We start from the raw sequence: 25,577 nt of genomic DNA, 5'->3' as shown, positions 1-25,577 counted from the left end.
CATGCGAGTCTGTGCCTGTGACTGGGCAAGACATAGTCAGGAGAGGGTGCATGCGCAATCCTGTCCCTTGCCCGAGTGTGTCCCGGGTGAGCACAGGTACCAGCGTGTGGGAAGGCAGGAAACACCACCAGCTGTAGGGCAGGCCAGCTACTTCCACACCAGGACCCTGGGCTGAGGCCGAAGAGGCTCTGCACTGAGGATCTGGAAGACACTTTCTGGAGATGCAGGCTTCAACGTGAAAAGTGCGCTTGTGGGGCAGGAAAGACCGGATGCTGCTGCTTAGCTAATTCACTAAAATACAACACTAATTGAAGAATTCGGTGAGGTCATAGAATGACATTTCTGTGAATACGACTAAACATAAGCCTCTTATTTTTTTGTTGAGAATAAAATTCAAATCTTACGTGGCCCGTGGAAGAAACCGTAACCATAGCTGTCTTTACCTGATTCACATTTGATCGTCTACAAAGCTACTTTCCTTTCTTCTTTCTCTATAAATCCATTCATTCATCTTTGCCTGATTCTTTTTTTTTTTCTTTTCACTTTTCAACTTTAGAGGCAAGGTTTCTCTGTGTAACAGCTCTGGCTGTAGACCAGGCTGGCCTTGAACTCACATAGATCCCCCACAGTCTCTACCTCCTGTGCGCTGGGATTAAAGGTGTGCACCACCACCACCTGGCTATTGCCTGATTCTTAATATGCTCACAGTTTCTCCTTAAGAGACTTTTCCAGAATATCTATCTTTAAAGCCTGCTAAATAACTAATATATGACCAGCAACCCCTCTGGCAAGGAGCCAGGCAGGTGGGTGGGTGGCATGCCTGCTGTCATTCTGGATTTCCCCACCAGTGTGGCCCCACGGAGCTCAGAACAGCCAGCTTGGAAAGTCCCTGCTGTCTATAACATCCTGCCCCTTTCCTGCTGGAGTCTGCACCCTCTGACCTCCCCTCCGGCAAGAGCAAGGGGGTTAAGCCAGAGCAAACACCCCCCTGGGTGGCTGTGCAGAGTGCCGTGGAAGGTTCTCTCCCTCGACCCCAGCTGGGGCCTGAACTCAGAGGCTTGGGCTAAGCTCAATCCCCAGTTCCCTTTCGAATACGCAAGCATTTGGAAAGACTACTCTTTTACCGAGAGCCTAAGTGTTATCTAGGGGAAGTATGATGTTTACACACACATCTTCGATTATAATTAGGATAAACTAAACTGAAAGTAGGTTTATTAAGTGTGTGTGTGTGGGGGGGGGGGGGTGTTGCTGGAGATGGCTCTCTGGTTAAGATCATTTGTGGCTCTTCCGGTGTTCCCAGCACCCACACCAAGTGGCTCAATGCTGTTTGTACCTCTAACTACAGGGAATCTGATACCCTCTTCTGGCCTCCACAGGAAATCCAACCATATGACATGCATACACAGAGAAACAAAAACATAAATTATACAATTTTTTTTTACAGTTCTAACTACTAAACTTGTAAGTAATAGGCCAGGTGGAGTGGCGTGTTCCTATTATCTAGAGGGGAAGATAGGAGGGTATGTGTGATGTAGAATGTGTGTGTGTGTGTGTGTGTGTGTGTGTACACACTCATAGAAGATTTCAATGCATGGTCAAGTGCTTGCCTAATGCGGTGAGGATACAAGTTCCAAGTCCAGCACTGGAAAGAGGAGGGATAATTTAATCTCGTTGATGTCACTATTAGCTAACTAATTTAGGCAATGCAAGCCTTTCCCAGAAAGGGGTACTGAAGAAGGGTTGGAGGGCCTGTTGCTGGCTTCCCAGGATGCTCAGCTGCAACCAGCATGGACTACTGACAAGGAATCCTTGCATGATCCGGGCAGCCCCCCCGGTGCCCCCCGGAATACCGCAAATGCATTTTAGTCTCCAGCCAGCTTGATTTGCACGTACTATCTGGTAGCTAGATAGGATCTTGATTTGCACGTACTATCTGGTAGCTAGATAGGATCTTGATTTGCACGTACTATCTGGTAGCTAGATAGGATCTTGATTTGCACGTACTATCTGGTAGCTAGATAGGATCTTGATTTGCACGTACTATCTGGTAGCTAGATAGGATCCCAAACACAATACACATGTGTCGCTTTTAAATCCCATACCCTTTCGATTTCCAACAGGCACACTCTGAAAGAATGGAGCTTTGGTTGAGGCCCAGGCAACATCAGCTTCTTACTCTCTTAGGCTCGTTGCTTGTCTGGGAGTGGGGCATGTTAATAGCACACCACCATGTCCTACTGCTTACTCCTGCAGCCTGGATGACCCGAAGAAAAGTACAGAAACATAGCAAGCAGCCTCTTGGCTCATTTTGGAATGCTTTCCTTTCATAAGGACTGAACTATCCATACCCTTTACAGAATTCTATGCTTTCATTTAGAAGGCAATCACATATATATGACATATATATATTTATGACAACCATATTTATAAAATCTGTATGCTTATACTTCCCTAAGTTGATTTTCCTCGTTCAGCCTGGAAAGAACAGTAGTGCGCAGCCCTCTTCCACGGGCGGGCGAGTATGTAACAAGGTATGCTCTTGACGCATGCGGCTCTTGACTTGACGTACACAGTAATGAAAGCTGGCTATTGATTTTTCTGTAGCTGCTTGTAACTATTATAGTTGATACATCAATAGAAAAGGAAAGCACAATGTTTCACAGGAGGCAGAAAATCACAGAATACACGGTGCTCTGACAGTAAATCATGGCATAATCCTAAGAATTGATAGATGGTTCCTGCTAACTTGAAACCCAGGGCTTTCTCTGAAAAGACCGTCCTATTATCGCCCCATACTTCCTACCAGACTGACTGCCCAGAATGGCGCAGAAGGACGCAAGACAATGTTTCATCTGCCGAAGCCTTTCTCTTTTCCTCAGGGGGTGGGGTGGGCTGAGTGGGGACCTGCCTGTTGGTGAGCAGCCATGGGGCCATTTTCCTCTCTCAATTCCCAGAACTGAGACGCTGCCGACTAATCCCTCCAAGAAAGCTCCCAGGTTAATTTCCAAGAAGAGCCAACAATAAATAGAGAACAAGCAAGAAAACAAACAAACAGGGCTTAGGTTCATCCTTAATTCTCAAAGGAGGGGAGTAAAACAGAACCCAGAACAGAAAGGTTGTGCATTCTCGGCGCATCGAGTACTGCGGCTTTTAATGTAATTAGAAGGGGATGCTTGGGGCACGAGGAAGGGACTAAGGCCTAGATCCTCTGACAAAGTCTTTTAATAGCTAAGGCCTCCAAACTGCGTGATAGCTTATAACCCTCTCTCTCCTACCTCCCACCGAGCTCTACAATAATCACACACACACACACACACACACACACACACCTCCTTTTCTGACCATTTATGCACGCGGGCTTAATGTTAAAACATTCAAACCTATGGGGTCGCTTTAGTGGTTAAGCCATCTTATGAGCATCTTGTAACCGGTCCATTAATTACTGGAGCTCTGAGCATTGCTTGAAGCTTCCCCCATCACATGTATTAATTATTTAACAAGAAGCCATTTTTTAAGTGGTGCTGATGAGCATCCAAGTAGTTTGCCTGTGATAGCATGGGGCATTAAATATGGATGATGCTCACTGGACTCTTAGACACTTGTCTTTCTTCTAAACCAGTTGATGTCATAAAAACAAGATGGGGATGCTCTCCCCATTAACTAACTGCCTGGACAGACGGTACAATTGTTTGTTTCCCCTGCCAGGCATCCGCCAAGGGAGGCAGGAGAGGGTTTGGCCTCGTATCCTTCAACTTGGCTTGGTTGCTTTCCGTCCGTCACCCGTCTCAAGACTGAATGAACTGCAAACAGTGGTAAGATGTTAACACACCTTTCAAACTGCCCGTTATAGGCAAACACTGTTCATTCATGCACCTACCCACCCACCCACCCACCCATCTACAGGCTGTGTGAACTCTACTCTGTGCTCAGTTTGGACATTGCAGACTTCATTCATACAATCACTTTGATACAGCACTTGCTGTATGGCGCTAAATGGGGGGGGGGGGCGGGGGGGATGCATCAAGAGAGCCAAGCAGGTACCTGTAAAGAATCACCATGTAGGCCCTAAGTGATGACCAGGAGCTCATAATGTGGAAACCGAGGCTCAGGATTCACAGTAGCGGGCATCAGGACGCTGCGCTGCATGGTCGGTGCTGTGCTAGGCTGTGCCGGGCAGCTCTCGCAATGCGGGAGCTCAGGGGTGTGTGCTGTGTGGCCATGGCACTGAGTGATCGCGCTATTGCCCTGCTGAAAGCTGCCAGGGTGCAGCACTCGGGAGCCTCTCTGCCCTCCTCCACCGTACTTTGGTGTGTATTGAGGGTGAACACACAGGTGTGAACAGCTATTGGGTGCTTTCAAGAATGCCACGAGTCAGTGGCTGACAGACAGGTGTATTGGGTCACAAGTATAATAAAAAGAGACATTTGCATATTTTATGTCTATATTATATACATATATATATATTAATTATCTATAATATAAGAGTTATATCACAGTCAGAAGACCCCAGAAACCAATTCTGAGGCTACAGCTCATCACTGACCTTTGGGACAGCATTGGGTGAGGGTGAACCTCCTGGCAGCCCATCCATGGCTGCATCCCACCTTGTTTCTTTATAAACCCTCCCAATAAGGGCTAGGAACACACAGTACTAAAAAGCACAGCTAGAGACAAGAAGATGAAGGAGGAAAGGACAGAAAATGCCGAGAGGACGCAGACGCTGTCACTGCATGCACAGAGATCAATTTTACTTCATTTTTGTAGCTTTTTCACTGAGCCAATGGAATACACAAAGGCAAAGTCATCCACAAGGAAAACAACATGAATGAACTAGAAGTTCAGGTAGACCTTGTTTTGTCTGTTTTTGACCAGGGTTGCACCACATAGTGCAGGGTGACCTGGCCCAAGTCATTGGCCAAACAGTGTTGCAATTAATATAGCTTTTACGTGATTATTTGGGCCTGGGGTGGCTGGGAAATGAAAGCACAGTCTCGTGCTGCGTGCGTGTGCACATGTGTGTATGATGTGTGGCATGTGCATGCTATGTGGAGGTCAGCGGAAAATTTATGAGTTGGTTCTCTCCATCATGTGTGTGTCACAGGGTTTGAGCTCATGCCATCAGACTTGGCAGCAAGCACCCTTAGCCAGCTAAGTAGAGTTGCAAGAAATGGAGTTGACGAAGTGGGGGAGAAGATATAAAACATTGTATTCGTGTACAAAATCTCTGAATAAGAAATGATACATAGGGCTGAAGAGATGGCTCAGCCATCTTATAAGGATGTGAGTTCAGTTCCCAGTACCCACACATCAGGCGACTTTAACTGCCTATAATTCCAGCTGTAGGGGATACTATGCCTGTGTCCTCCGCAGGAACCTGTACCCTCAACAAATGATCAGAATGATGAAGGTGAATAAAACTTGAAACTTGACAAATATATTGTATTACATAAGCCAAACTTCCAAAAATTGACTAAATATCACATTACACAGCCAAGCTCACATTTGTTTGGGAATTTGAAAGCCCATTGCTGGAGAAACCATTGATTTTTAAAACCACAATAGAAGACAATAGAAATATAAAATATTTAGAGGTGACTAAAGAACCACGAAAGAGGGCCACTCTCAGGTTATGTACCACAGAAGGCTCTGACATAGACTCTTACGTGAGTGGCGCCCCCTAGAGTTCCCAGGTTGACAAGCATGCCCGTCTAGACTCCCTGAAATGCATGGTTGCTATGGCTGTGCCAAGAGGTACCTTTCTAACCCTGATGGAAAACATTAATGTATTGCTGGAAACAGATGTAGAGAATGTTCAACTCAAGAAGCTAAAATGAGAACAAACTAATAAAGAGGGGGAATCTACTGAAATAGAAGGCAAAGAAAGAAAAATATACCTCTGTATCTTCATGGTCAACAGTGTTATTTTCTTCTTTCCTTCCTTTATAAACAAAACTTTTCGTAGTAAATTTCTGAGACTTTATAACTATCTTATAAGAGACACAATTGTTATCACAGGTCCAAGTTAACATCATCTAGTCAACAAAGTAATATAAGCCATATGGGGAAAGACAAAGTCCAGCGAAAATTCCAGAAAAGTCATTTCACTAATAAAAGAACCTGGTGGTTTATGAGACACTTACCCACCTAATACTACTCAGAAGATGCCAAAGGAAAGGATTGAATTCTAATAACAAACTCTGTAAAGACGCTAGACAAGCATGAATTATAAGCAAAGTGTATCTGTGGATAGCTTCCCTGAGGCTATCAGCATACTCCCACCAACTGAAGAAGATAAAACCACGTTCAGAAATGAGGACTCAGTTCTGGGAAGTAAAAAACTTTCCCCCAATCAATTTCTAAACATGACTCAGTTCCAACCAAAATCCTACCTTAGTGATAACCCAAACCTACAATTTATATGGAACAGCAAAAGTCTATAAATAAATAAGGCTTTTAAAAATGAGACCAATTAGCCATTTATCAGGATTCACTAGAGGAGCCAGGCATGGTGGTGCATACCCTGAATCCCAGAATAAAAGAGGGAGAGGCAGGTGGATCTCAGTGAGTTTGAGACCAGCCTAGTCTGGTCTACATATTAAGTTCCAGAACGGCCAAGGCTATGTAGAGAGACCCTGTCTCATAAAAGCAAAAGGAAAGAAAAGATTGTAAAGATTTCTATAGGAAGGATTAAAACACATATTTGCTTTGAAATAACCAAAAAGGTCAATGACATAAGATAAAAAATTCACAGAGATCCACGTGTATGTGTGTGTGCGTGCACGCACACACATTTTGAATATATGGAAGACAGACCATTAAAAAATGAGAAAGCAATTTATTCATAACTAGTATTTGGACAATTAACTACTTTGTAGGAAAAATAAAAAGCTCATGCATTCTACACAAAAACAATAAAGTCTAAGCATTTTGACGGTCTAAATATCAAGATAGTTATCTTAAGTTTTGTACTATGGTGTTCGTCGCTCCACAAAAGTAAACTATAGAAAATCCATTTTCAAATAGTAAGGCAATGCTTAGATATGAGGCTATTAACTAATTAGAAGATATGGAAAAGGATCACATTGTAATAAATAAGTATTCTCTCTCTCTCTCTCTCTCTCTCTCTCTCTCTCTCTCTCTCTCTCTCTCTCTCTCTCTCTCTCTCACACACACACACACACACACACACACACATTTTAAAAATTGAGAAGGATTTCCTAAAGGAAACACAAACACCAGCATCACGGAGTAAAGCATGGACGAGCACGCCCACTTCTGTGAAAGAAAAAGAACCCACAGATCCATCTTCCCATAGAAGGAGGATGGCCCTGGGACTGAGTGAAGAAAGCGCTTTCCCAGTGAGCTAAAGACATGAGCTTGACAGTTTAAAGAAATGGGTAGAAGGATGCTCAACGCCACTGATAATCGCAAGTACAATCTAAGAATGGTAACCTACTCCAATGAACTATAAAAAATGATGGCATTGATTATGATATGGAATAACAGGAACTCATATTTACTCTGCATTAAAATATCATTTAGTACAGCCAAATTGTACAGGAGAATGAGTCACAAATTTCGAGAAACGAAATGAGTAAGATATGGAGAGGAATGATTTCTTAAATTCTTTAAATATCCTTGAATCGGGTAGCACACCACTAACTCGTGGCGTTTGTCATTTAATGGAATAATGTGAGGGGTGGCAACAGGTGACCCAGGTCTCCCAAGAATTCCAAACATTCTCAACTCAAAACAGAAATCTGGAAAATAGAGCCCAGAGCACTGAGGGCAGTAAGACGTTTTTAAATGCTAAAAGCTGTATTCTTTTCTAAGGCAAGGATAAGCTGCAGCCACCTCACGGAGAGAGGAATTTCCTGGAAGTTATAATTAGAACTAATACAGTTACAGTATCCCGGGCCTCCAGCTCCGCTGACAGACGCTGCCTTGGATACTTGCCAGCACATGTGGATATTCCATTTATCTCGGAATTCCTGTGGCCAACAACAACAGGTTATTTTCTCTTAATTTTAGGAGAAATTGCTAATTACTAAAACTCTTTCCTGGCTTTCTTTTATTTTCTGGTTCTTCAGGTTTTTTGATCATGAGCAATGCATGTTTTGACCCTCATTCATTAGGAAAGCCAGAACCTGTTGTGAATTCAGGCTTAGAAGCTGTGACCACTGATCCTTCTGGTCACCACACAGAGCCATCAGGATGGGAGCCTCATTCCTAGACATTTCTTCATACTGAAAAAAAATAATCTTAATAGACGCAGCTGGCCAGCATAAAACATTCAGCGCCTGTAATTTCTAAAGTGTTTCTGGTTTCCCAGTGATCAAACTAATGACTCCATTTCCCAGACTGGGAAACAGAGCAAACACTGAAAGCCGCCAGGCTACAGTGGGACATAGGAAAAGGTAAGTTGTTGGGCACATACTTGGCTTCTACTTTCAAGGAAACTCTAGGAGGATTTGACTTCGTCCAACCTTCTGACTAGTCTACTCAAAATGAGTTACCACTGTCTTTTATAGACAAATGTGGAGATTGCCTTGCAGTTTCCATTAACCAACTAGCCAGAAAAGGAGTGCAGAAAATCTGGCCTTTGGTAGCTCAACTGTGCCGAGCTCAGTTCTGTCCCTTACCACCACGGTGATTGTTACAGGTTGTTGGACCTCTCTGCCTAAGGATATCATAGGAACCGTGTCTTAGAATGCTGTGCTGCTCAAAAACAGTGCTGGCAAGCCATGCTGCACACACACACACAATAGTGAGATGGGCTGTCATCAATAAACAGGCCAAACAAGCGAGCTTTGCTTTCTCCTATGAATGGCATTCCAGGAATGATGCTCCAAGAACGATGCTAGGTGCCTGAAACCCAGAACGAGAACTCCAGAGCTGTGGGATGCACAAAACAATTACAACAGAAAATGATCAATGGAGCCCTGTCAAAGAAGCAACACAAAGTCCGAGGAAGAAATGAATGAAGGATGATTCTTGCACCCACATGGGCCTACAGCAGAGGTGTCACGGTCTGAAGTTTGATTAGCTTGGGAAGCTGTCACTCAGGATGACTCCCAGCATTGCAGGTGAGGATAAATAGCCCCACCTTCCTGTATCCCAACCGCTCTGCTTCTAGGTGGTAGGACCAAGTTCTTGGATTTTGAAGTTCAAGTCTTTGACCATAAAAATAAATAAAAGCATGCACAAATTTATTTGTTGTTTGTTGATTTAATGGTCAGCAGTGCCTCATGTGTCCCAGACGCTGGCATTACAGAGATGTGCCAGTGGGTGGGCCTGGCTTACTCTCTGACTCTACTTGGTCCCCTGAATTTGAGGCTAGCAGTAAGTAAAGGGGAAGCTTCTGAGGTTATCACTAGACGGTATTGCACATAGTACAAATGGGGCACTATTCTGGCCGATTGATTGATTGATTGATTGATTGATTGATTGATTGATTTATCTTGGGCTTTGTCCAGGAACAAAGCTAATTTTTCTAACAGGTTTTAAGTCCTCAAATTGTAACAATTCCTTTAAAAAAAGTTAAGTTATCCAGGGCTTTATTTCCTAATAACACAGGCTTCCTAAGTGAAGCCTTCACGTTTTATATGCTTGAGACCACTGATTTATATTAAACCACTCGTCTGAGAGACTATCCACCAGTAGATCTAGAGAACTGTGCAGCTGTCGTAGGCTACTCAAGGAATCTAAGGAGCGTTTCCATCTATTTGTGTGTGGAAAATTGAAGGGCAGAGCTGAGGAACTGCCTGGCCTGCTTCTCTGCCAGCATCATTGCTTAGGCCCTGCACCAAGGCGGGAAGAGCCCTACCTCTGCTGCCTGACTCTGGTTTGCACTGTGGGTGGATGGTGGATGGATTTAAAGGACATGGCTAGAGTTTGTGTCATCTGACAAATTTCAGAATGTTAGAAGTTAGAATAATATCTCTGAACAGTGGATAGAATCAGTTAAAGTTGGGGGCTTGGAATGAAGTTGACAAACCAGTTAAGGCAGTGGTGGTACATAGCTTTAATCCCAATACTACGGAGGTAGAAGCAGGTGGATCTCTGCGTTCAAGGCCAGTCTCATCTACAGAGTGAGTTCCAGGACGGCCAGAACTACGCAGAGAAGCCCTATCTCGAAAAATCAAAACTACAATAAAAAACAAACACCAAACAGTTATGATGGCAGGAGAAAGCCCCTTGTCTATATATCTGTACCCCAAAGACTGCCTTTAAAAAGAGACATTTCCCAATAAACAGCTTTCACTTGGAGACTTTCACTAGTGGGAAGACAGATGTTTTTAGAACTATTTATTGACACAATCTCCAGACCTTTTGCTAAATTCTTCATAGCTAGTATTTAATATTCACGATGCTTTATGTATATCCGGATTGTATGAACAATGAGACAGATACCCAAAACAGCATAAAAAGAGTCCAAATTCAAGCTTGCCGATCTTACCACCACGGCCACCCCACCCCTGGTAAGAACTAGTTAAGAATGATTCCATTTCTTACTGCCTCATTCAGGCACTATTCTTTCAGGGCCAAATCACATGACTTTCCCAGATGTGGCACAGGGTGAGGAAGTAGGCCTGGTGTGAGTGACCCAGTCAATGTGTGGCCTTTGGCACAGTAGCTATGCAGAGTCTATAAAACAAATGCCATGTGACAGGCAAAGCCTGGTGTTAAATGTGGAGAACACTTCCTAAATAAAGATGTAAAGAATACATACTTAAATATATATAGTTCTTAGTAATACTAGTCTAAAAATTCTTTCTCTTAGGATGCATATTGGAAAGAAAGGATTATTTCAGATGAGCTACTGCACAGCAAACAAAAACAAACAAAAACAGACAAAAACAGACAAAAAGTGGCTCCAGAGCTGGAGGGAAGGGGAGATGGGAATTACACCTTTATGGGGACAGAGTTTCAATTTTGGAAGGAGAGGACAGTAGTGACAGACCCTACAACAATGTCTATATATCTAATTGCATGCGTAAAATAATATAGAATGGTAAGTTTGATGAGTAGACTTCACTACAAGTTGAAGAAAATAGAAACAAGTCTCCTAGATTGTGACTCAGAGACAGACTGTTGGCCTAGTGTGCTCTAGGCTCTCAGCTGTGAGGACCGCTCAGAAACTTGGTAGCTTATGGGCAAGAAGGTTTCTAGTCAGTTCCAAGAATTACAGATCCTTGACCTGTAACTGAGTCATGCAAAAGCTAGAAATGAACCTCCAAAAGCTGTTATGTTTGTTGCTCAAAGTTCTCCGGTAAAGGCAAGAAGATCAGGACTTTGGGGATATCCTGAGATATATAAGACTTTGCCTTGAAAAAAAAAAAAGACACTTCCAAAAAGATTAAATTAAAATAAAAAGAACCTTTGTGTATATAAAGCACGGGGGGAAATGTAGAAAGAATACATACTTAAAATATATAATTATTAGTAATAGTAGTATAAGAAATACTTCTCTTAGGATAAATATTGGAAAAAGGATTATTGCCAATGAGCTATCAATGCTTCTACTATAAACAACACAGGACAAATGACACACAACAGAAATGCACTCTTAATTCATTCACTCTTAATTAATTAGGCATAACTGCCCAGACTGGAACTGTGTGTGTGTGGGGGGGGGGGGGGTGGGTGGGTGGGTGTGTGTCACACAGTTCCTCACAGCCTCAGCGAAACTGGAAAAATCCAAGTGAGACTGAACACAGGAGAACTAATGTCTTCTGAATATCAAGCACCCAGATTGTACAGAACCCACAGCTGAGTCCCAATGTAACAGTGTTGTGGCAAATATAGTGCTGGGACACGCGTTCTGTCAATGGATGACATTTTTAGATAGTTAGCAAACTGTGCCACATGCCCAGCCCCAACAGATAAAAAAACAAACAAACAAACAAACAAACAAAAACCCGTAATCTAGGTTCTACACAAGAGCAGCATTGCCCTGACTGCGGAAGTCCATTCTGTGGACCTTTCCTGAGGAGAATCTTCCAATCCTGACTCTACAGAGGCGGGTTCAGGTCACGTAACCTGTCAGTCTCAGTGTCCTTGTTCTGATGTGACTGACAGCATCACAGGCTTGTAATGTTAAGAGTTTCTGAGCTCATGTTTTAGAATTCCACCTTTCCAAACCCGAGACAGAAGATGTTCAAAATCTGTGTGGCTCAGGGATTGGTGAGTTCTCAATTTCCTCAATGAGAGCTGACAAGAGGCCTCATCACTAACAGTATATGGTAGGGAGGGCCATCCCTTGGTTCATTGGGAAAAGCTACGAGAAAGGGGACAAAGGCAGATGAGTCAACAGTGGACTTTGAACTATTTGCTTGGTTAACCATGCCGTATTTGGAAGGATGTCCCCAAGATCTGAAAGATCATGTCTAGAACATGTGAGGCCCTAGAAAAGCCATCTGCTGCCACGTCCTTCACGGCCTAACATGATAGTCTTGCGGTAGCAGGTGTTCAGCAGTGTTTCAAAATGATGAAATCTCTTCTTTCCTATTCATTCTCACCTCCTGGGTCATATGGGCTCTGTTAGGAATTTAACCTCTTAGCCAAACACTGTCAGGACACAAGTTTGGACTCATAGGATCTGATCAGTAAACTAAGAAGAAGCTTTGATAGATAAATGGCTCAGAGGTGAGCCACCGACTTGTCCCGTACTAGACCCCAAGGTGCTGGGGTCTGGGGCTCACTGGTGTGCTGATCTGGGATGACCCTGATGTCAGCTCACCCCTGCTGGGCAGGACTATGGTCTACATTTCCTCTGAGGTGTGAGCAGAGCAGCCGGCATGACGAAGCAGAAAGAAATGTCGGGAGCAAAGGGCTTTCTCCCTTTATTTGCCTTTCTGGTTAGGCTCAAGCTACCATGCCAAGTCTCTGAAAACTCAACTCACTAAATAGCGGTAGTTAGCAAAACGACAGTAATGCATTAATAACTAAAATTTACTAAAGATTTGAAAGCATAGTCTACTCAGAAATATGCTGAAATGAATGCTGTTTGGGCAATTATATTCCTGTGCCAGCAGATAACAAATGATGATCACTTCTTCAGCAGTGGTAAATACGTATTGATTAAGTTCACACTTAGAACTCCAAAATGAATTATATCTGGTCATGGCTAAACTGCTTTGCTCACTGAGAGGGAAAAAACAAACAAACAAAAAAAACCCACACACAACACCTATTATACTGCATTTAATTAAGGAAAGCATCAGCTTTATGTACCGTTATTTGCCTCTGCCAAATCTCTATGGCATAAATATCGAACCACGGCATCTCCTGAATGCTAATCAATCCGTTCTGAATTTCAAATGATTACATAAATTTTAGGAGGTGCTTATTTGCTGCAGATACCTCAGCAGGGCCACAGTATGAAGATATGCACAGCCAGTTGACAAGTGTCTAGTGAGTGCTTTGCTAAATTAGAAGATCATAGATTAAAAAAGGTAAAAACGGAGGCCGCATGTTAATTGTACAGTGAACCCGGGGATGTTTTCCTTGCTTATCTGACTTCACAAGGAACAATTTAACCAGTGAATGAGGGGCAAGATGGGAGATGAATACACAGCATCACTGGACGCTGGGGGGAGTCATCAATGGCAGGTGTGTTTTGGACTGCGTTAATAGGATTTAGAGGAGGATCTTTACACAGCAAACAGCATGCCAGCCTGCAAAAGGGTGGCATCCTGCTAGAGAATGGGAAGATGAGAAGACTTTTTAACAGCTTTCAGGAAACACGTCGCTTATCTTAATACGCAGTCACAAACTACAGCGCAGAAGTAGATCTTTGCTGGTTTTCAATCCCTTTGAGAACGTGTGTGTGCGTGCGTGTGTGTGAGTGCATGCGTGTGTGCGCGTGCGTTCGTGTGTGCGTGCGTGTGTGCGTGAGTGAATCCTTTCTCTTGTTTCACCAAGTGGGTCCTGCACGAGGTCATCAGACTTGGTGGCAGATGCCTTTACCTGCTGAGTCATCCAGCCAGCCACCCCCTGAACATTCTAACTGGTGCTTCTAGAGTGAATCCTAGATTATTCCTGCCCTTTCTGGATCTGCCTTCCAGCAAATGGTCCCCTTGGTGTCCCCCTCCTTGGATTAATAAAGAAAAGAAATTATTCCTTTCGTATTAGGACAGAAACACAACTTAATCAATGGGGTCAAATTCCTCGGTTGGATTTGTTAGTCTCTTTCACTGACTGGATTTAGTGTCGTAAAAGAGCAAAAGGTGAAATTTGTTCTTTCCTTTGCTTTTGCTGCTTTCCTTAGATATGATGGGGACACTTTGCTTGATGACAGACAATAAAGAAACAGCTCCTCCCAAACATAACACAATGTGGGTTTATAAGGTTCATAAGAGAAATAACCCATGGGTATTTCCTTCCCCACAGCATGCTTAAGATGCGTGGAGGCTGATCCTGATGCTGAGGGAGGCACTGAGGCACCAAGACACCCACTACTCTGGCCCCTACCTGTCCCTCCTGAAACTGGCAACTCAGGAAGATCAGGCATGAGCACAGCCCAGGTCAGAGCAACACTTCCTCTTCCAACCAGACAACCCAGAGGGGCCGGTCAACCAGGGCCATGATGTGGGAAGGCCCTCTGTATGCTGTGAGTATGTTTTATTAGCATTGGTTAGTAAAGAAGCTGCTTTGGCCTATGGCAGGGCAGACTATAGCTAGGTGGGAAATTCAGACAGACACAAGGAGAAAGAAGGTGTAGTTAGAGAGATGCCAGCAGCTACTGGAGAAGCAAGATGTGACATAAAGCCATGCCCATGGGGCAACACACAGATTAATAGAAGTGGACCAATTTAAATCTAAGAGGTATCTAGTAATAAGCCTGAGCCATCAACCAAACTTTCATAATTAATATTAAGCCTCTGAGTGGTTATTCAGGAACTGGCAGTAGTTACTCAGGTGGAAAAGGAACCTCCAGATTTACACTCCAGTGCCTTGCTGACATCTGGACTTGAATTAGCATGTGACATTGCCGTGGAAGCCACCAGTGTGGACCTTCCACTGCTCAAGACAAGCCCTAGCCTAGGAGGAGCCAGCCACTGAGCAGATGGCATGAAGGCATTGTGGGCAGTGACAAGAGCTGCTGCCAGCCACAGAAGACATTTCATAGTTTCCCTACTGGCACTAAAAGGGAGTCCTGGCAACAGGACTTGCAACAGGTACCACAGGCAAGCAAGAAGAAGGTCTGCCTGATGGCCCAAGAAATGACAGGAAGGAACCTTTTGAAACCGCATCTAATGATCAAAGGTTTACTCTTCAGTAGGTCCCTGCTGTGTCTGATGAGAGGGGAGAGGAATAGTTGCCTGTTTATAAGGTCTTCCTTTCCAAGTAAAACATGCAACCTCAGCAGCAGCACACACTTCTGTCTAGGAAGGTTGTATGGGATTCTTTGACTCTGACTGGCTTGGGCTCAAAGGCCAGTGCCTGCCGACCCCATGTTGCTGTGATTCACTGTGTGTAAAAAGCTCTCGCGGTACTCTTCACTGGGTCCTGCCATCAAGAGGATCACGTTTCAGAGACAAAGGTAAAATGAGCCAAGCACAAGATCTTTATCGAAGTGGAAGCATCAGAGGCTGAAACTCAAACAGGGAAAACCAAATACCACACATCAGAAACTGCAGACTACTGCACATTACCCAAAGGCTAAGTCATATGCACTGTTCAGAGAGTAAACATGTGTGATTCTATTTACTAATACAATGTTGACAGCATGCTGCATGATCAGAGTTACCACCAAGCTCTTTAGGAGAGTCAGAAGCCTCTCTCTTGAAGATGGAATTCACAGGTTCAGTCTAACGCTTATCCCCAATGGATTTCATCCACCTAAACATTACGTCTGTGACAGAGTTTGCAAATTTTTCCAAGTAGGTTCCTGCTGGTCTCCAAGAAAAGTTTCTCTTCTAGACAACATTTTTCGATTAACTGCCCTATTCTTATTTGGCCATCTACGTCTCTACATGTAGGCAGTGATAATGGGTTCCAGTATCTCAGAAGAGGCCAAGTGCACAGAACCGAGAAGCAAGCATTCATCAACACTGCTGGCTACCGGTCCCAGACCTGACCCCATGCTAAAACATTGAGTAAATCATCTACTTTCTTTCTTTATATATAAAACTGGAGTGGGGTGTTCACTTAGGTCCCTTTCTATAAAAAAGACATTAAATTACCTGGGGATGCTTTTAATTCTAGTACTTGGGAGGCAGAGGTCTAAGTTTGAGGCCAGCATGGTGAACAGAAGGGGCTGCAGGACAGCCAGAGCGACATGGGAACATCCTATCTTAAAAGACCAAAAATCTTTTATCTCAGCCCTAGAGCGGCAGAGGCAGGCATATGTCTGAGTTTGATGCCAGCCTGATCTATAGAGTGAGTTCCAGGATAGTCAGGGCTACACAGAGAAACCCTGCCTGGGGCTGGGGGAAATGAAAGAAGAAAAAAAAAAACAGTAACAACAACAAAAACAAAACAAAAGACATTAAATTGTGGCCTCGTGTGAAGATACTTACTATTAACACCCCTGAAGGGGAGGGGAATGTTTCTTGTATGGCTCATTGTGGTATTTCATTTTCCTAGTGCTGTAATGCTGGTGATGCCATAAAGGAAAAGGGACTCTCTAGAGTCTCTATCATTTTCATTATAATTACTATATTCGTTATGTAAACACACAGCCTTATTTCTCTCCAATAAATCATGTCAAATCCTCTAGTTTTTCTCCATGGGCTCGACCTTCTATGCTATCTTTCTCCAAATCCTGTGCTTCTGCTTTTTTTAATTATTATTTTTAACTATTATCTCATTTCCTAAAACAGTTTTTCAAATGTAGAGATTGGGAGGAAAGGCAATAAATATTTATTAAAATCGCCTATCTGCCAGGTAGCGTACAAGAAGCAAAACATCGACTATACACAGCTTTACAGCACGCTGACGGGATAGATAAGAGTCCAAGCTTCACTATACAGCCCCCTTTGTCTGCTCTAGACAGGGTCCGCTTAAAGGAGCCACAGCAAACAAGGTCAAAAAAAATGCTCTGGTCTCCTCACAATGCCTCGGGGTTTGTTTTTTCCTTAGCTCCTTCATCATCTCAAGGTTCATTTTGATCAAGTCCTACCGAATTTATTCTCTGATCCTGTAGAGACTGGATCTGGTGAGTACTCCTTCAAGATAAAGGGGCAGGTTCAGAAGCATGAGAAGAGACCTGGGCTGGAGCAAACCACTCTCTAGCAAACACAGTTCTGGCCTTGTGTCCTCCGTACCTCCATCCATGCTCCACAGGGAGGACCCTGGGCGCAGACAGGTGAAGGCAGTTACGGACGGTAACCTTTCTACACATCCTATCTGCATCATTCCCTGAGACAACCAAACCCATCTTGCCTAGGGTTGTTGCCTCTATAGCGATGACTCTTGGGTTGTGTGTGATGTGTAATCGGGCACCATAGTCAACGCTGGAAATTTGGGATGAAGCAAAGAGCTAAAACGGAAGAATAAAGATAGGATGTTCTCATCTGTTTTACTAGATGGAAGACTCCACCGGCACTAGGGAAGAACTGCAAGAGATTTTTTTCCCCTACTGTTTCCTAACCTGGCCTGATTAAGTCGCTACTTGAAACAGATGTCCACGTAGTACCAGATTTTAGTCATTAATATTCCTTTCTGCAATTTAACTGTGCAAAGAGCTGATCAATAACATCTCAAACTTGGAGAAGGGAAACTGATAGAACAGAGTTGAAATTCCAAGGTTTCTATGAGATGCAACCTTTGGCTAAACTATTAATCATTACAATTACTTTGGCAAAGGCTTTGAGTTTAAAAGAAACAGCGCCTATATTTCACATATTTTATCAGTAAACATTTTGTAGCTCCCTAACTGGACACTTGGTGATGGGCTTGAATTCTGTATGTAAAGAAAACATTAAGAAGGATTTTAACATCAATGGAGGCTCCACTTACAGAGCCGGATTCTACTGCACAGAAGCAACTGAAAAGCAGGCCCGTCCCTTCTGTGTGCTACTCTACACTTACAGAGACTTGAGGCAGAGGCTAGCCACTGCTTACATCTGGCTATTTCCCCCTCAAGAGAAACAACAGGAGGTAAATAAATGTCACAAGGCCTTCTAGAACTAGCATCTGATCAGAGAAGAGGGCAGTGTACAGGAAACCAGAGGTGCTCATTTCGGGATATAAAATACAACAGGTATCCAGGTCTTTCTTTTTTCATCAGGGATACAACAAAGGCTTGGGCGTCGCACCATCCAGCCTCCAGGCTAAGAAAATCTCCAAGCCGAAGTAGCATCTTAGCTGGAACTTTTCGGTGACTTGCTGTGCTGAGCGCTTAAGCCACATTAATATTCTTCCTAACATGGATGACATTACTCAGGATTCGTAAAAGGCAACCAAGCACTCTCCAGTTCTGCCCTCGTTTTCAGATTACAGGCTGTGGAAATCTTACTTGTGTGAACTACGTCCATAACAGTAGAGAGGAAGTTACCTCTACACTTCATCCTCTGTAACACTGACTTCTGCATTGACAGCTGACAGTAGGCTTTATCAGCCACTTTAACTCCTTGTAAGAAAGAAGCAGGGGTGTGAGTCAGTTAAATAAACCCTCAAACAAATAGATGAGTCCCGACATCTCTTTTCTGTCAGAATATCAATGGGCACAAAGTAAATTATTAGGCAACAAAATGTAACTAATTTGGTAATTTAGCAGGTATGTATTTTGAGAGTAGGTCATGTATCCCAAAGCTGACTTTGATATGTATAGCTGAGAATGACCTTGAACTACTGAATCTGCCTTCCCAGTGCTTGGATCACAGGTGTCCCCCCCCCCCCCCACGGGTGTGTTTTCATCAAAACTAGATCATGTGGAGCTGGGGATCCAACCACAGGGCCTTGTGCACACTAACCCCAATTTGGCATAACTTAAGGAACACATAACTAGCCATGATAGCTCTTTAGGGTCTATCGTAGGTTACACACAAAAGAGATATTGAGAGAATTGTTATTTTTCCTTTTCACTTCCTTTCTTGACTAGCTAGACCAACTATGTCAAGTGGACTTCTTTTAGTCCTGTCATTTAGTGGGTGACTAGTAGGAGGGGAGTGGCTATTCCTGGAAGCTGCTTTGACTAAACTTGTCCATTACTATTCCTACATATCCTCCTGGGTCACTGCTTCCCAACACTGTCTGCCACAGCCTAGCAGCTCTCCTTGGTTTGTGTCTCCACTCCCCTTCAGACCCCCACGAAGTAGGAAAATCCATGCTATCACCACAAAGTCACACGAACACTAGCTGGCGAGCCAGCTTTCACATCACAGCCCCTTGCTGTGCTTCCCCGGTGACTAAAACGGTGACTCATGGCACCTCCTTCTCTTCTACTCTATGCCCAACGCAATCTTGGAATTAGCAGACAGACCAAGGCCAGTCCCGTCCTTTGACGGCCAGGCGATTGCCTACCTTTCCAGCCTGTCTCCTGCTTCACCCTCTCTCCTTTCCTTCAATTCCTCTTGCCTTTCAACTTCAGCACTGGCTGCTCTTGTGGCTCAAGATGCTGTACCTGCATGAGATCATATCCCATCTTCTCTCCTTGACTATATCGGGGAAGGACAACGTCATCTCTCACGCGAGAATGAAGAGCGCAACCACCTCTCAACAGGGCCTCCGGCCTTCAGCTACTCTACTGCAGCATGGGGTTTGTCGGGTTGATCAGGGGCAATGCTGGGCAGAGCTGGGATCCCAGTGTTATTTGGTTCAGTTGCAGAAGGCTCGAGGTTTGCTGAGGGTTTGTGCAACGAGCACCTGGCTTAGGAAACAGACTGGGGGTTCAAAGTGGCCCCCCCTCGCACAACTTCCTTCTCAGGTACAGATGAAACAGGTACTTGGGATCTAAAGTTCATTAGCTAAAAACTCAATAGGGTTGAAAAAAGTAATTATCTATTGTTTCCAGGGGGAAAATTAATGAAGAAAGTTTTCCACTCATAAATTGGAAACCACCTGAATTCTACTGCTAATTACATTTTTACTACTCCTTTAAAAATGAACTCCTGACCTAAACTTATTATACCTGTGATCAAAAGCTCTTATTTCCCTTTCTTCCTCAAGCAGTAAGCAGGCAAGTTTTCAGCAGCTAACGTAGGCTGGCTCTTTCTCAGTGCTGTGTGCTTCCCGAGCAGCCAGGGAACAAGGAAGTGTGTGTTGGAGGCTCTGATAAATACCGTTGTTCAGAAGAGCATTTGTAAGGGTCAAAGGTCGAGGGTGGTTAAGGTCCACCTGCCTCCTCAGGACTGGCAGAGAACATAGTAATTTAGAGAACAATGAAGGTAAGATGACAGTAATGAACTCTGGGGCTGGAGAGGTGGCCCAGTGGCGAAGAGAACTTGTTGCCCTGTCAGAGGACTGGGGTTCAATTCCCAGCCCCCATATCAGAAGAGCACATCTAATGATCCCCCGAGTACCAGGCATGCCCCTGTGCACACACATACATGCTGTCAGAACACTTAAACGTGTAAGAAAATGAATAAATGTAAGAGTGTTTCTTTACATCAGGAAAACTAAAGATAATTCATGTTCTTTGTTTTGTTTTCATTTATTTGAGCCAGGGTTTATCTATGTAGCCCCTGGCTGCTCTGTAACTCACTATACAGACCAGACTGGCCTCAACCTCAGAGAGATCCTCCTGCCTCCACCTCCCAAAGTATTGGGACTAAAGGCATGCACCACAGCTTCACATGTAGCTTCATGCCACTCACTCAAACGTCACTGGGTTGAGAGCTTAGTATTCAGCCAGACTTCCTCAATCAGAACTTTCCTGTTTGTTGTGTTAATAGAGAAACCACGTAGGGCCCTGCTCCTGCCACTGGAAGCTTTGAACGCTCTTATCTAAAGTGCGTTTCTTTTTGCTGTATTCATCACACTTTCCAAGCTACAAAAAAAAAAGCTCTTTTTCTTTTCCACGTTGACTGCACGAGTTTGGAGGCTTCACGCTCCTCCTTTATCGGCAACAGCCGTGTGGGGCTATCAGGAGGAACTCTGAAACCAAGCGGCCCAATGGCGGATACATCTGTTTCACTTTGCAGTTTGTGTTATTGTTATATTTCTTTGGATATGTATTCACAACTATCTTACAACTGAAGATTAAAGAAAAAACATATGTTGGTAAATCTGATTTCTGTCATTATTTTCGTCCAAGAGAAGTTGCCTCCCTCAGCCTTCTGCCAATGAAGAATGAATGGACTTGGCAAAAAAGTTTATTTAAGTTGGCTTTGTTAAGCCAACAAAAAATACAGAAATCAAGTAAGGGACAGGCAGAAAAATCTGTTCCTTTGAAGTCAATAAAAATCCATCTCCTTAATCCTTTTTTTATTCCAAGCAGGGGTGATTTTTCTCAACTGGCTCGCTGAGAACCTTGATTTAGCTAATCTATCTTGCTTAGCTATCTTTCTACTCCACACCCTTGCGAAGGAAGCATCTTTCCCTTTGACAGCCACTATCCTTTATATGTGCAGAGAATGGGGCATTCTGCTAGAAACGTTCTCCAGCGAATCCCGATAGAAACGTAAAAAGCAGGCTTTTAATTACTACCCCCACTTTCCAAGGCTAAACGCAACAGAGGAGTTGGAAGGCAGAACAGACCACAAAAAAAGGTAAAATATTCAAACATGAATGGCAGAAAGATGGGTCCAACTTGGGAAAGTGACTTTTTCCTGTCTCCACTGTGCCTTTTGGCATTGCTACCTGTCCATTGCTCGCCTGCCCAGCAGGGGAAACTCCAACTGAACCACTCCTGTTCTATACCCCAGCCCATCTGCTAAAGGGCTAAGTGTAAGAACACACGCGAAGGCATGGTCAAGTCCAAAGATTTCATTACCCTGAAGAAAATGCATTATATCTGTAACATCAAGACACCCAGCATTGGGCATTTGAAAATAATGTTTGGTTGAATGGACAAGGAAGGAAAAAAAAAATCTTTGCTCACCTAAGCTGAACAGCACGAGGAACTTGAGACACACAAACTCTCGATGATCAAACTGGAGGGCACGGAGTCTCAGGACGAGCTCTTGTGCGTGACTCATGAGGTTGGTGAGGGTGGCTCCGGCTTGGGAGGCGATGCTGGAGAAGTCAACCTGTAACACAGAATCGCAGCTGTGACAACCAGCAGGACTCACGACACAGAGCTCCGGCGGAGATCACTCGGAACCGTGGGAAAAATCAGGTTGCAGTACAGGACTGCGAAGCAGAGGCCACAGGCCAATGGCCTGGAGACAGTTCCTCAACTGAGGCTCCGTTTCTCACAGGCGATGCAAGCTGACAGCAACGAACCAGTACAACCAGGGAAAGTTTTGCTCTTAAAAGCAGTTGGAGAGACCTCCTGTAAAATGTGTCATAATTATTCTGATAAAAATCCAAAGTCGATGACTTCCATAGGGACTAGTTTTTATTGCCTACATTTTACAAGTACCTACACCTGCTTTTCTGCAGCGAAAATATTTTCATGTAAGGTAATTATTTACAATTCTGAAGTATGAATTCAAAAGACAAATACGCTACCCACAAAATGAGCCACATAATTATTCTACTTGTACGCAATAACATTAACTAATACATGGGGAAAACAATGGTGGATGTCCAGTGTCACTGGCATTGGGAAACAGCTGAGAGAATCGTGGTGCACGGCTGCTTGCTGGCAGGTGATTAAGGTACTGACGTGCGGTGACTAAAGGACCCTTTTAGAAAAAGAGCCTGACGATGTAGCCAAGCTGGCCTCAAACTCATCATCCTCCTGCTTCAGCCTTCCCGGTGCAGCGTCTCCATGCTGGACTCTGAACCTATTCATTTGCTTTACCAGCCCTCCTTAGAAGCCGACACAAAAGCTGTTAGTTTGAGATGCTTACATTAGATTCTACCAAACTGATCTCCACCACTCCCCTTGACGCATGTCCTAATTTTTATGCAGAATAGTTTCTTGATCTGGAAAACAAACCCCAAAAGCCTTATTTCCATTTTCATTTTGTAAAGCGTGCTGAGAGGCGCCCATCTTTACTATCCACAGGGATATAAGCAGCTCAGTTTATACTAACAAAGGTGAGGATGGCTGTCCTCAGAGGTCCCGTCTCTGCTCCGGAATTTGCAGTTTGGGAAGACCCACTTGGTAGCTGGCACTCCCAGCCTTGCTTTTCTGGAGAGCTCTTAAGCAACAGACATTCTTTTAGGTGCATTTAATTTTTTGCAGGAGCAGCAAATTTGTCTGGGAGGCAAGTCCTCATCTGCCACTCACCCAGAGCAGTCTGTATTAAATTTTTATATTTATTGACATTTCATTACCATAATTGACTTGCACTTGCTTCACCGGAGAAGGCACGGGGCTGCCTCCGATGCAGGAGAACTAGTCCCTTGGGGAGGATTTGCAATTAAAAACAAGGCAGAATGGATTTTTTTTATTGTGTAAATATGATGAGTTGAATTTTCAGCTATAACTAGAGAATACGGGGTGTAAAGAAATCTTTTTCAAGAGTAGGAAAATTATGAGTCAGTGGAAAGACGAACCCCCGCCCCCCAAAGGTGTCAATCAGCTTACAAGAGAGTCAACTGCGCATGAAAACGCAACCACTGATATGCAGACCAAGGGGCTTCAAGCCCTGTGCCATCCAATTGCTCTGCATACACCCTGGGCTGGCATCTACCCATGCAACTGAAATGTCGAACACTCTATGAGCTCCTTCAGGTGATCTCAAGAATGCCTGGAAGGGTCAGTCTGCAGGCAGCTTGAACCCTGGGGCGGGAAATGAGCAGGGGGAACCATACAGAGAACAACAGGGGCACTTCAGGCTTGAGAGTGACATCAAGCCAGCATTTTAAAGGGGTACTTTCTACGTTAATAAAGGGTGGATGTGTTGGCACATACACTGGCAACCCCAACACTCATATCCTAGGACAGGGTGACATCAAGGAGGGAAGCTAAGGCACGAGCGGAAGCAGAGACCTTGGGGGAGGACACAGCAACTGACTCTGTCTGCTTCTATAACCCTGCTGGGGGGTGGCACTGCCCACAGGGAGCTGGGCTCTTCCACATCAGTTGTTAATCAAGAAAGTATCCCCAGAGACTCGGCCACAGGCCAGTCTGAGAGATGGGTCTAGTATGGGCACACTGACAAAAACTAACCTGTCATAATGAAGGAGGCAGAGACAGGAAGACAGCCACAGCGTTTGGGGCCAGCCTGAACTATACAGTGAGTTCTAGGCCAACCAAGCCTACTTGATGAGACAACAATTTCAACCAACAGTCAAACAAAGGTAAATGCCAGGATTTGCTCCTGGTATAACACAGGCTGACCATCCTAAATACAAAAGCCCTAGCGAGTATTCAAGTCTGGTGGCTCACACCCTTAAGCCTCAAGACTCATCTGAAGACTGAAGCAGAAGAAACCGTAGTAGCTCAAGAACACTCTGGGTTACATGAGACCCTGGCTCAGCAAAACAAAACAAAACAAACAAACAAAAAAACCTAGAAACCCTGTCACATGAAACGCCCTCAGAGCTAAAACTTTCCGATCACCAGCAGGACAGCTCCAAGTGACAGATTCTGTGTGACATGCACTCACCGAAAAGAACCAGACAAAATCCTCTCTGGGCTGTGTACATAAGGTGCATACGAAACAAATGAACTGCATATTGAGAACCGGGTCTATCCCTTGTTCTATATTACGTAACCCTCTGGCACTTAAAACTCTGAAGCGCTCTAGTCCAAACATTTTCAGATAAGGGGAATTCAGTGTGTAAGAAATTCTGCAGGGGCAAATGGGCTGGGTGGATAATGACAGCAGGAAGGGCCAATGAGATGACAAAGATGGGAGAAACTAGAGAAAGAGACAGGTGACAGGACTCAACAATGGCCCTCACGAACAAAGACAGTTGGGAAAGTCAGACACCAACTCCACCCCTTGGTGTCATCGTCATTAAATAAGGCAGGTGGGCTAGCAAAGGTGTCCATCTCTTCTGTGGCCATGAGGATGCAATCTCAGTAAGAACCATACTAATTTTCCAGTATTGAGGTATGGAAGCTAGGTATCAACTGAACACACTGTGGATGCTTCTTAATACACACAAGTACATGGTAAGAAGAGCCACTGGTCAAGCCCTGATTCAGAATGCTGTGTTAAAATGAAATGTAAACATATAGTCTTAGTTAATGAGGTGTGTGTGAACGTTCAAACAGGTCTATGTAAGTTTGAATAGGAGAATTTCGTATTTAAAAACATAACACACCACATGAAAGGAATCTCAGTCGGCTCCTAGGGATTATCTGTTTAGTGAGATTCCTTTAGTAAGATATACCTCGCGAAATCAATTGGCATCTCAACCTTTATAGCCGTACATTTATTTACATGCTAATTTGAGAGCTCAAACATGCTTATTAAATGGGGGCTCTGACAACATTTCTTCCAAGGATAATTTATCAAATTGCACACCTCTGAAGGGGAACGAGGATTCATTTCTGATAAATCACAGGCCTGCAACTTCCTTACATTTTATTGCAAACATAATTATATTTTCATTGTTGGATG

General features: G+C 44.0%; 1 protein-coding gene across 5 annotated transcripts in view; it reads right to left on the bottom strand.

Annotated features, from left to right (window-relative positions):
* Nr5a2 (nuclear receptor subfamily 5 group A member 2) overlaps positions 1–25,577 on the bottom strand; it is a 121,962-nt gene that overhangs the window by 18,230 nt on the left and 78,155 nt on the right. For all 5 annotated transcript variants that reach the window (XM_038349206.2, XM_038349205.2, XM_038349207.2 and 2 more), the window contains one exon: positions 21,992–22,139. In XM_038349206.2, the coding sequence (XP_038205134.1) occupies positions 21,992–22,139 (148 nt within the window). The remainder of the gene's footprint in view (positions 1–21,991; positions 22,140–25,577) is intronic.

The sequence above is a fragment of the Arvicola amphibius genome, chromosome 12 (assembly GCF_903992535.2).
Source record: "Arvicola amphibius chromosome 12, mArvAmp1.2, whole genome shotgun sequence".
NCBI lineage: Eukaryota > Metazoa > Chordata > Mammalia > Rodentia > Cricetidae > Arvicola > Arvicola amphibius.
The sequence above is the reverse complement of the archived record's forward strand: the minus strand, read 5'-3'. Positions and strand labels throughout refer to the sequence as shown.